A 12,783-nucleotide genomic window follows, 5' to 3' on the forward strand; every position below is an offset into this window, starting at 1 on the left:
AAGATGTTTAATCCGAACATTCAGCTTCTTCACTTCTAAAACCAAAAAGTGGAGAGTCCCAGATTTTAATCCTAGTGGGAGTGTCCCTTAAGAGGGTCGCTGACCAACTATTGATCATGTGGCTCATCACATGAGCCAAGCTGTGAAAAAGGGTGTGGGTGATTATCAGCAGCGGTTTCGAGAGATGAAACGTCTTCAAGAAACTTAAAGAAGTCACTTTTCTTTCCAGGCTCCTTAGATTACCATGACTGTATGATGAGAACCTGCACAGACATATCAGGTGAAGGTTTCAGTGTTTTGGTTCAGTTTAATGTAAAAATGGAGATGAAACACATATAAAGGCTGGTTTACACCACTGAGCCCTGCTCTAAAACACTGACACAGATCTGTCTGTGAAGCTGGCTTTAACAAATAAGAGCTTAAAGTTTTAAAAACATGTTTAGCACCAAACTGTCCACTTTACTGTCTGTAGCAGGAAGTGGCTGTTTGGCACTGAAACGGGAGAATCCAGCTGTTAGCCGTGATGTTGTGTTTGTAAAGCTCTTCATAAACGAGGACTGTGGAGGAGGAGAGCCTGTGTGAGTCAGGTGGTTCACCAGCCGAGTATATCAGCAGCAGAAACAGCTGATCAGCGCCGTTTTATGCAGTAAAATAATCTTTCTGTTCCCAAACACATCCACACAGTTTGCAACATAACAGCCCACTACATGCACATCTCACCGCAAACATGCATAAACTTAAACATAAAATATGTCCTGTACCTGTGTGATCTCTTTAAGTAACTCACAGAATATCAACACTAACGCCACAAGTTTGTTGGTATTTTAACATTTTAACCATTGATTTTGAATTAAAACCAACAGTTAATATATTTTTACACCTGAGGAAAGAGCAGCAGAAATATTAAGACAGATAAATCGTTCTGTCTTCAGTCTCCATGAACAGCATCAACATCCTCTGGTGAAATTTCTCTTTCCTCCTTAAAATATATTAAATGTCAGTTTAATTCCAAATTAATGGTTAAAACATGTATGTCACATATGAACATCAGGAAATAAAGAAAAGTGACTGATTCAGTTCCATATATGCTCCAGGGAGGCGTTAAGGTTCATTGAAATTGTTCAGTTATTAAAGTTTAATCTGAGCCGAGCTGACTTCCTCAGGAACAAATAAACACCGAGATAAACTTCACCTTACAGATATAATCTAAATGAATCATATCCAATCTCAGAGAGTTGACAGTCAGCTGTGTGCTGGGAGACATGTTTGTCTGCAGTGTACGAGCTCTGACCGCTCCCCAAAAATGTCGGAGTGAATATATGAATATTAAAAGTGTAGCTGGTGACACAGAAACAGAGGATTTAAGAAGTTTAAGTGTAGGTCGGGTCCACACATGTCCAAACACCTGTGCGTAGTCCTGCTTGTTACTCAGAAACGAACACTAATAAAATGGCCATAAGGCCAAAGCAATGGTTTTGACTGGTGTTGACCCCGCCCCCACCCTGAGTGTGGATGCTGAGAGAAGGGCCAGCTGTGAATATGAGGCTGTGGGAGCAGATGGAGAGAGAGTATGTCGGGGTATCCCAGTACAAACTTTACTGGGGTCAGAAATTAGACAGACTCCAGTTCCTTTGTTTGATTTATCTAGTTTGATGTTAGGAACGAGATTCATGAGATGGAAAAACCTCCCAGTCTACTGAGATTCAGAAATGATTTGTACACATGGAAACTCCCTGAGTGGGAACAAAGAGTGTCCTGTCAGGAAGAGCATTTGGAATATGGATGTTGAGGATGTGACAGTGCCTGAAATCCTGCTGCTGTTCTGAACCATAGTTTCTGATCTGAAGGTCAAACAGAGTCATGATGGTTGTTTCTATTTGTTCCTTTTTAGTTTAGTTCCCCTGAAATCAGATGTGATATCAGCAGCTCTGAGTTCATTCATCATTATTGTCCAGTGATGAGATTTCTGCTCCGTTTGGTGACAGTCAGCAGATTTTTCCTGAGTGTGGACGTGAACAGTCGTACCTGACAGCAGCAGGTAGCAAACAGAGATCGTCTTTCCAGCTGGAACTCTTCACTGAGCTGAACTCATTCAAAATGTTCTAGATTCAAGACAGGAAACAGTCCACATGTGTGTCTTCACTCTGACTCTGGATCAGATCTCACTGACAGACTGTGGACATTATGGAAGCCTAAATGTGACACCATCTTCCTCCTTCATCTGCAGATTAAAGCCAAACAAAGATTCTCATTAAAAGTCTGCAGGTCTGAGAGAGACTCAATCGTTGTGTCATGTCAAACACAGTAAGAGGAGCTGAAGCACAGATGTGAAGAGCAGATGTTCATCAGATTATGACCTCACTCTGTTTTGTCTTCATATACATTCAGTCTGTGTTTATAATGCAGACTTTCTGCTTTTATAATAACACATTTTGTATTTTCTATGATCACAGACTGGCTGACTGTGGACTCTCAGGGACTCATTGTGAAGTTGTGGCCTCGGCTCTGAAGTCCATCCCCTCCCATCTGACAGAACTGGACATGAGTGAGAACAAGCTGCAGGATTCAGCAGTGAAGCTTCTGTGTGCTGGACTGGAGAATCCAAACTGTCGACTGGAGACTCTGAGGTGAGTTCACTGACTGCAGCTGTTGTTGTTTTTCTATATTTCAGATCTTTGATTGATGTTTGAAACTTTCTTTAGTTCCTAAATGTTCAGGATGTGTCTGAAGACAAATGTGAAGAAGTTTGAGTGCTTTCAGAAATATTGTGTCTTTCCAAACGACTGAACAACAGTTTTTCCTCTTGGCTCCAAATAGAAGTTACAGACTTGAGCAGCGTTCATTTAAAGGCTGACAGAAGTGGAGTGGTGATGGGGAGATGTTTGACAGGACAGCTTTTCAGCCTCCACAGGTTCATGTTGTGCTCCATCAGTCAGTGAAGATGAAGTCAGTACTGGTGAGGCTGTAGAGTGTGTGAGGGATGTGAATGAGGCTGTTGGAGATCTGATGATAGCAGATAAAAACAGGCTGCAGAGACTTTGAGCTTGTGTGGAAACAGACAGAGAAAAGAAAGACATGAATGTCAAAGCTAATAAAGGTGAAGTTAGGAGCTGTGATGATGTTCATGTATCAGAAGCTGATCTGGCTGCTACAGAGACGACCCACACAGCTGCTGTGGTGAGGTTTGTGTTAAAGCAGAGGAACACAGGCCCAAACATGACAGCAAAGCAGGTTTCAGGCTCTGTGAGAGGATTTCAAACAGAAGCTGGAGAAGAGAAAGGACTACAGAAAGAAGGCAGCTGAGACCAGTCCAAGTGTTTCCATGGAGCCCAGTCTAACATTCATTTATACACTAACGTACAGAAGTGAACGGGAAAATGAATCCATAGTTTCAAATGTAGAAATAGTTCTCAGTTCATTTACAGAGTTTAATACAGTTCATGAGGAAATGTTCAAAACAGCAGCTGAGAAGAAATCTGCTTCACAAAGTTGGATCCAATTCCAATAGTTTGCAATGCACTTGAACGCAGCGTGAGCAGTTCACTGCCTAACCCCACAGAGACTGTCAGTCTGGACTTTTCTTTATTTCTATTGGCTGTCAGTGAGATTTCAGAGCAATCAGAGACTGTGGGTCTGTGTATGAAGTATAATTCATGTGCAGTTGTTGAAGTTGTAGAATGAGAAATGGCAGTTTGGGGTATTTCCTGCTTTCATTGTCCTGCTTGTGCTGATGAAAATGTTTATTGACGTGTGAATTCATTCTTCAACGCTCGATTCTGCCTGAACAACGAGAAAACTTTGCTTTGTGTAACAATTCAAAGCACTGAAGCATCGACTTATTTCATTATCCAACAATGAAAACAGGAAACACAGACAGCTGGCCTTCAAAGTAAAAGCTGCTCCTTTTGAAACATGTTGGTGGTAAAATGTAAGAAGAGCTGAAGCACATAAATGATCTACATGCCAAAATATTAAACACAGTTGATATATTTGTGTGAGTGTTGTGATTCAGGTGTAGATGTAATAATGTACATATAGCAGAGTTTTCTCTTCTAGATCAGCTGATCAGAGTAAGGCCAATCAGCTCTGAGCATGCTCAGTCTGAGTTATGGAGCCACATACTATGATTCACCATGGCAACGGCATGAGCAGAGGCTCCGTGTGAATCCAGAGGAGCAGGAACATGAATGATGACAGTAGATGATTGTGTGAAAGTGCTGGAAGAAAATGAGTGTGTGATGTTCTTTCAGTGTTGCACTTTGTAGACGCTCCCTGAGCACTGGTCTCACAGCCAGCTGCACATAGAGACCAGTGTTGTTAGTCCAGGTCAGAAGATGACTTGTTGGAATGAAAATGAGCTTGTAGTTTGTCTGCTTTAATAATGTGACTGGAAAAAGGTGTTGGACTTCAAATATGTCCATTTCTGTCACACTTCACCTTTAAAAGTGAAGCCATGTGGTTCCTGGAAGGAAAAACACGACTTTTTCAAGTCTTTGTCCTGTTTTTATGAGAAATGTACGACTTTAATGTGAAACATTCAGAGTTTTTTCTCTTGTTGTGTTTGTTTGAAGCTGCTTCCTGTTGGCTTCAGCTGTTTGGAGTTTCCATTTTCTAAACTTCTACATTCTGAACCTTCTTCAGCTCTGAACAGATGATGAAACACTGAATGATGTCAAGCACTTTGTCTAATAAACTTACATCTTTCATTCTTTATACAGATTGAAGAGCTGTGGTTTGTCAGAGATCAGCTGTGATTATCTGGCAGCAGCACTGAAGTCCAACCCCTCGTATCCCACAGAGGTGGACCTGAGTGGAACCTACAGCAACCTGAAGGATTCAGGAGTGAAGCATCTGTGTGGTTTCCTGGAGAATCCACGATGTCGATTTGAAACTCTGGGGTCAGTCAGCATGTTTTAGTTGTGCTGAGATGAATATGATGTGAAAGTTGTGCTGACACTAAACTGCAGACATCAGGCTGATATTATACTGATCCACACTGAGGATCTTCATGGTAAAGTCTGTTTTCTTCTTCTCTGGTTTAGTCCATTGACTGCAGCAGAACAATGTTCACATTTCAAACAGTGATACTCAACGTATGGCCCGCGGCCCACACGCGGCCTGCCCACCTTTCCTGATTCAGAGAGAGGGGACCCTGATTAACTGTGTAGCTTCTTCCTCACAGTTCTAAGTATCAGACACAACAATGAATAATCCACAGCTGACTGTCTTTAGCAGGTCAAAGGTCACGGCACACAGCACTCTGTGAAACAGTTTGGAGCAGGAATTCTTGCACATTTACAAACTGACACTGCTGCACGGCATGCTGGGTAATGCTAGCTGCTCAGGTATGGGCGTGCTAACGGCTGTGAGACTCTGTGGCTGCAGAACACTGAAGAAGAGAAAAGAGAGGTGGAGGATGAAGAAAAGAGGCGGAGATGAAGCAGAAGTTAAGCTCCAGAGAGGAGATGTGTCTGTGTGGGTGGGTGATAGGTTTGTAGCTTGAACCTATTCGCTGGAACGTTGAAGACAATATAATTACACAGCAAGCAAGACACAAAGTAGGCAAAGTTCTTCTTGTTACTCATTCAATACAATTCAATTCAATTTTATTTATATAGCGCCAAATCACAACAAAAGTCGCCTCAAGGCGCTTCATAGATACAGAGAAAAACCCAACAATCATATGACCCCCTATGAGCAAGCACTTTGGCGACAGTGGGAAGGAAAAACTCCCTTTTTACAGGAAGAAACCTCCAGCAGAACCAAGCTCAGGGAGGGGCGGGGCCATCTGCTGGTTGGGGTGAGAGAAGGAAGACAGGATGAAGACATGCTGTGGAAGAGAGACAGAGGCTAATAACAGATATGATTCAATGCAGAGAGGTCTGTTAACACATAGTGAGTGAGAAAGGTGACTGGAAAGGACAAACTCAATGCATCATGGGAATCCCCCGGCAGCCTACGTCTATTGCAGCATAACTAAGGGAGGATTCAGGGTCACCTGGTCCAGCCCTAACTATATGCTTTAGCAAAAAGGAAAGTTTTAAGCCTAATCTTAAAAGTAGAGATAGTGTCTGTCTCCCGAATCCGAACTGGAAGCTGGTTCCACAGAAGAGGGGCCTGAAAACTGAAGGCTCTGCCTCCCATTCTACTTTTAAATACTCTAGGAACAACAAGTAGGCCTGCAGAGCGAGAGCGAAGCGCTCTAATAGGGTGATATGGTACTACAAGGTCATTAAGATAAGATGGGGCCTGATTATTTAAGACCTTGTATGTGAGGAGCAGGATTTTGAATTCAATTCTGGATTTAACAGGAAGCCAATGAAGGGAAGCCAAAACAGGAGAAATCTGCTCTCTCTTTCTAGTCCCTGTCAGGACTCTTGCTGCAGCATTTTGGATTAGCTGAAGGCTTTTCAGGGAGTTTTTTGGACATCCTGATAATAATGAATTACAGTCGTCCAGCCTGGAAGTAATAAATGCATGAACTAGTTTTTCAGCGTCACTCTGAGACAGGATATTTCTAATTTTAGAGATGTTGCGCAAATGGAAGAAAGCAGTCTTACATATTTGTTTAATATGTGCGTTGAAGGACATGTCCTGGTCAAAAATGACTCCAAGGTTCCTCACAGCGTTACTGGAGGCCAAGGTAATGCCATCCAGAGTAAGAATCTGGTTAGATACCATATTTCTAAGCTTTTCAGGGCCGAGTACAATAACCTCAGTTTTATCTGAATTAAGAAGCAGAAAGTTATGCATGAGGGAGACCTGCCTGGAGCCAAGTGTCGTTCCCCATAGCACTCCTTTTATTGTGGTTACATGAATATGCATAGGGTCATTAACATATGACGTCTACATAGGTATACATGTGAACAAAGAATACTGTTTGTGTGTGTGTGTGTGTGGGGGGTGGGTGTGACCCCATAAATGACTTCCCTAAACCTGCTGGTCTGGAAGTCCAACAGTTCATCTAAACAAAAGGCACTTAGCCTAAAACAGATATAGATACGTTTATCCTGCCATAAAACAATAAAACAAGGTACGACCTCTTCCCATGCTCCCAGGATGTAGGTGTGCATTCCAGTGTGGAATACACACCAAGCCTTTGCAGCCTGCTAAAGATCACACATCCTATCAGTACGCAATTGATTATACACCTCTAAGCATATATGGTTAAATATTTCTAAGCATAAATGACAATCAACAATACAAAACCTAACAGCGGGGCTCAGGCAGCTCCGCCCACACAGTGACAGTGAAGCAGGTGAAGAGTAATAAATGAAGACAGCAGACAGGATTTGATAAGCTGATGTACAAACATGTAGAAACGGGTCCATACAGACTGAAGCGTGTCTCCTTTGCATCTTCCATATTTGATACTGAGAGTTTCCAGAAGAGCAAACATCAAACACGCCTCCAAACATGTGACGAGTCAGACTAACATCATTTCTACAGAGAACAGTGTGAGCTCTCAGCAGGTCACTTCAATAAGAAGGACAAAGTGCAGCAGGAATGACTAAACCCACTAACAGTCTGATATCCCCGTGTTCCTGTTGTTCTACAGCATCATCATTAATGCTGCTCCACCACCATCACTGCAGCTGACCAATCAGCTTCTGTCACGTCATGTGACGCTCTGTGACTCAGACTGGAGAAATGCTAAATGGCTAACCTGAAGCTAACCTGAGAAACAGTCAAAGTACTGATGATTCCTACAAAGTGTGTGTGTTCAGTATGAGATGAGTGTGAATGAAACCATGGAGGAGCGGGCCGTGGCTGCTCTCACACACGTTTGCTGCAGGGGCGGATCTACAGAAATGTTCATAGGGGGCAAAATCAAAGCCATTATTGTTGACACATATGCAGCTGTTACATCCTGTAATATGCATTAAATATGGTTCAAATACATTAAATGCATTAAATATACATGTTTCATATAAATAAAGTCTACAACTGTGTTTTCTTCAGCCCACATAAGGAAACAGTTGAGTCAGATAAATGTCGTGTCCAAATTCATGGGCTGCATCCTCCTGAGGCCGCATTTGTAGACCGATTACGTCACAGCGACGCGCCGAAGGCTGTCCAAATTCGTAGACTCCTCCGAATGCAGCCGACAAATGCGTCCTCCTTTTCCCCGAATTTGAAGGATGGGTCGGGTGTGTCCTTCGTGGCCTACCATATCCCAGAATTCATAGCGCGGCCCAGCCAAACTCCAGTTTCCAACAATGGCGGCCGCTACTAAGTTTTAAAATTACTCATACTAATCTTTCTGGGTCAGAAAATAAACTTTTAACATATTTTCAGGCGAGAAAGTAGTTGTGTAAACATCAAATATCTGCTCGGTTTATCAAGATACCGCATATTTGCAAAAGTGCTTCGACGTTTTCGGAGACGTCTGCTACCCACCAGCTCGAAAGCCAGCCGGGAGCTCGAGGGTCACTGAAGCCGCCGAGAACGGCACAACTCCCGGCACATCATTTTCAGATCACCGCGGACTTTCGCTACTCAGGTTAAACGTGATATATAAGTCACTTAGACAACCTCAAAATGTTATTGTTTGGCTTTTTTCAGTGTTTTGTTTGTTCGTGAGTAAATCGGTTTGGCTGAGATTAAAGTTATTAGATTAGATAAAATAAAACTTTATTAATCCCCCAGGTGGGTTCCTCCTTGGTCTTTACAGAGCTGACTAAACGTCAAACAGAAAACTGATTAAACAGAAGTATGAGACGGTCGAGAATTTACGCCAGTGTCCTGTTATATTTTAGATAGCAAGGAGCAGACGGCTGAGTTTATTAAACTCCACCGAGACAGCGGTGACGCTAATCAGAAGGCTAGACCGTCCAATTTCCCCAGCCGTTTATTTCCAGCCTACCCGACCTTCTGAGGACCCAGCCCACGTAGACCGCAAAGGCCGGGTCCTCGGGAGGATGCAACCCATGAATTTGGACACGACCGTAGAATGATGGTGGCAGCTACAGAAACAGGTCCATACAGACTGAAGCGTGTCTCAGTCTGAATGTACACTGCTGTTATAAGAGCTGTGGAAACTCAGGTCAAAAGGACGTAACCACACTGCTGACAGTTCCAGGACATTCACAGAGTTACAGCATCATTTGTGACCATAAAGACAGAAAGCTCATCCAAATCCTGGGATTAAAAGTCTGTCCTGGTGGTGTCCAGTCAAACACGTCTCTGTGAAAGCTTCAATCCAACAGGCTCCAAAGTCCTTCTGCTCATTTCCTCGCCGGGTTCTTGATGCTCCTGTACCATCTCTCTGTCATCCTCCTCGCTCCCTCTTTGCACTCACAGTCTTTGTGCATCATTAACACTCACATGAGGAAACCCAAAGTTTTACTGGGCAGAAGATGATCATCAGTGACTCTGTCTTTAAAACACTCTTGTTAGAAATGTTCGACTTTAATGTGAAACATTCAGAGTTTTTTCTCTTGTTGTGTTTGTTTGAAGCTGCTTCCTGTTGGCTTCAGCTGTTTGGAGTTTCCATTTTCTAAACTTCTACATTCTGAACCTTCTTCAGCTCTGAACAGATGATGAAACACTGAATGATTTCAAGCACTTTGTCTAATAAACTTACATCTTTCATTCTCTATACAGATTGGAGCGCTGTGATTTGTCAGAGATCAGCTGTGATTATCTGGAAGCAGCGCTGAAGCTCAACCCTTCGTATCCCAGAGAGGTGGACCTGAGCTACCACAAGCTGCAGGATTCAGGAGTGAAGCAGCTGTGTGTTCTTCTGGAGAATCCACAACATCAAATTGAAACTCTGAGGTCAGTCTCCACGTTTTAGTTGTGCTGACACTGTCGATCTGTGGAACTAAAACCTTTATACAGGAAGTCTGGTTCAGCTCTTTGTAGACCTTCTAATCTCTGATGCTCTGAGTCTTACTCAGTAGATGATGCAGAGTTGTGAAGCCGATGTGGGTGAGGACACTCGCCCAGCTCTAACTACTTTGACGTCCAGGCGGCTTCCCTGCTTGTCCTGATACAAACAAACCTGAGTAACCTTGCAGGTCAGATCTCATCAGTCACACCTGTTATGGCAGCTCTCCTCTAGATTGTAGTTCTTGTTAACCTGGGATGGTTTTAGAAGCCTGGACCACAGACTGCAAGGGAAGATATTACTGGGAAAGGCCAAAGCAACCTATTAGACCCATTAAACACTAACATAGATGAATACTCAGATTTAAACCTTTATTGTTTCACAAAGGGTTAAAAAGGGAACGTCCACAGTTTAGACTGCAGCAGATTTTATTAAAGCAGTTTGACAGGAGCAAAGCAAAAACACAAAGAATAAGTGTTTCACATATTAATACATATAACATAATAATAAAAGAAAAGCAAAATAATGATACAAAAGAATGAAAAAGTTGTCCAGAGCAGCAGGATGTCTGAGGTCTGCAGAAACACAAAAACACAGCAGCTAAAAATAGTTGTTGAAAGAAAACGAGGTGGGAGCTGCTGATTCCTGAGCTTTGATACTGGATTAGCTTCAGTAGTTATTCCCATCACTGCTGTAGGAGCTACATTTAGTCACAGCTGATTGTCTTTGACCAATCAGAAGACTACTGTTGTAAAAACAAGCAGACAAAGAACCAATGAGAGTGAAGAACAGGATAAAGAGCTCGTGTGATGGAGGCAAAGCAATAATCAGCAGACTGTAGCAGTTTCTATCTGGATGAAAGTAGAAGGAGCTCAGCGGAGCTCAGTCCCATATCTTTGGTTAGAAACAACATCAGTGATTTCCTGCTGCTCGAGATGATTCCAGCAGCTCTCATTACAGCAGCTGATGAGAGAAACAGCTGATGGCTCACAGCTCGTGCACTGTTGGATCTCCAGATGTTCACGTGGCTGAAGTCTGTGAAGAAACTGTGGTCCACGTAGTTCACACGGCCTCAGATTGGACCGAGCTCCCTGGATCACTGCAGCATCCTCAGCTGGTACATGGACGTCTCTGCTCCTCAGTCTTGGAGCCCCTGCAGGTCCGTCCACACCACCGGGGTCTTCTCACTCACCTTTCCTTTGTCCTCGTCCTTCATCGGCCGTGCTGTATCTTTGTTCCTGCGGTGTTGTTCCCACGATGCAGCGCTGATGTTCCCTCCTTGAATGCACAACAAGTACGGTGCTGGTCTTTCTCGGGTGGAGCAGAGACAGATTGAAGTCTTTCAGGCTTTAGTGCCGACTTCCCTGACAGAGGCTGGACTCCATGGTCTGCACAGGAGGCTTCTACACTGTGTGGAGGTGACTCCTGGACTCGAAGACAGGCTGCAGGTACATGTGTGATGAAGAGGAGCTACAGCAGTGTGATGGAGCTGCAGGTGTGAAGGAAGTCCTGCTGTCCTGTCCCACCCTCATCTTTGCTTCCTCTGTCTTCTCTGGACTTGTCCTCCTGTTTCAGAAACAGCACTGCTTCATGCCGAGGGTGGACGGGAGCGTTGGCTCTGATTCTTTTACCGTCCACCACAAGGAGACACTGATGCTGACCTCCTGATTCATCTGCATGTGTTCTGCTTCACACTGCTCACCTCCACCAAAGACTTCACAAACATCTTCTTTCTTTGAGTCCAGTTTGTCCCACAAACACTTCCAAATCTCCTCCTCTGAGATTCTGCAGCTTCTTGCAGTGTGACTCAGCTGACTTCTGACAGACCACAGACTGGCACAGCATCCACATGTGTCTCCTTTCAAACAGGCTCTTGATGTTTCCTCCCACATCATTCTGGCCTCTCAGTCTCCTTTGTTCTCCAGCTCTGTAGCTCCAGCTGGTGAAGCTTCAGTTTTCCATGTTGGTAACAGTAAACTACAGCCTCTGCTGTCAGCTGGGTAACTAAACAGAGCTGCAGCACGTCTCTGCGGTGGTGCTACATCCAGCCTGCAGACGGCCGTCTACATGTTGTAGTGGTTTACAGTCACCAGGGGGCGCTGTCCCAGCCATGCAGGCAGTGGGCTGCTCTGCTTGTGCTGTTGTTGGTGAAGCTGAAGTGAAAGTGATAGGTTTGTAGTTTGAACCTATCCACTGGAACGTTAAGGACAATCTGCTACGCAGCAAAAAGCAAGACACAAGGCACCAAAGTTCTCTGGTTTACTCATGCATGAGGGAGACCTGGCTGGAGCCAAGCGTCGTTCCACCACTTGACCACCATCAGACTCTCAGCCAGGCTCCCCATAGCACTCCTTTTATTGTGGTTACATGAATATGCATAGGGTCATTAACATATAGCATCTCACATAGGTATACATGTGAACAAAGAATACTGTGTGTGTGTGTGTGTGTGTGTGTGTGTGTGTGTGTGTGTGTGTGTGTGTGTGTGTGTGTGTGTGTGTGTGTGTGTGTGTGTGTGTGGTACTGCTGATCAAAGGGCCATATAACATCCTTGGTCAGGAAGAGGGTAGACCCCCCTTCACCCTAGATGGTTCACCCTAGATAACATGGTGAGGAAGTCCAGCAGTTCATCTAAACAAAAAGCACTTAGACTAGAACAGACGTAGCTACGTTAATCCTGCCATAAAACAATAAGAGAAGGTACGACCTCTCTCGTGCTCCCAGGATGTGGGTGTGCATTCTAGTGTGGAATACACACCAAGCCCCTGCAGCCTGCTAAAGATCACACATCCTATCACTACACAATTGATTATACACCTCTAAGAATATATGGTTAAATATTTCCTAATACAAATGACAATAATAAAATCTAAACCCATCAGAAAGCGAGAGTTAAAACCCTGAACAGTGTCCACTGAGCTTCTCATGCTCTTCTCATGCTCAAAGAAGTT

At 43.8% G+C, this 12,783-nt stretch overlaps 1 protein-coding gene across 3 annotated transcripts in view; it reads left to right on the forward strand.

Moving 5' to 3' along the window:
* Positions 1–12,783, forward strand: part of LOC146642774 (protein NLRC3-like) — a 29,268-nt gene that overhangs the window by 11,477 nt on the left and 5,008 nt on the right. For 2 of the 3 annotated variants that reach the window (XM_085397213.1, XM_085397211.1), the window contains one exon: positions 2,454–2,627. In XM_085397213.1, coding sequence (XP_085253339.1) covers positions 2,454–2,627 — 174 coding nt within the window. Of the gene's footprint in view, positions 1–2,453; positions 2,628–4,718; positions 4,918–12,783 lie in introns of those variants that run through there. The other variant, XM_085397212.1, reaches the window with a different exon arrangement.

Source organism: Rhamphochromis longiceps, linkage group LG23 (assembly GCF_057381845.1).
Source record: "Rhamphochromis longiceps isolate RC_006_pf linkage group LG23, R_longiceps_female_GT1.1, whole genome shotgun sequence".
NCBI lineage: Eukaryota > Metazoa > Chordata > Actinopteri > Cichliformes > Cichlidae > Rhamphochromis > Rhamphochromis longiceps.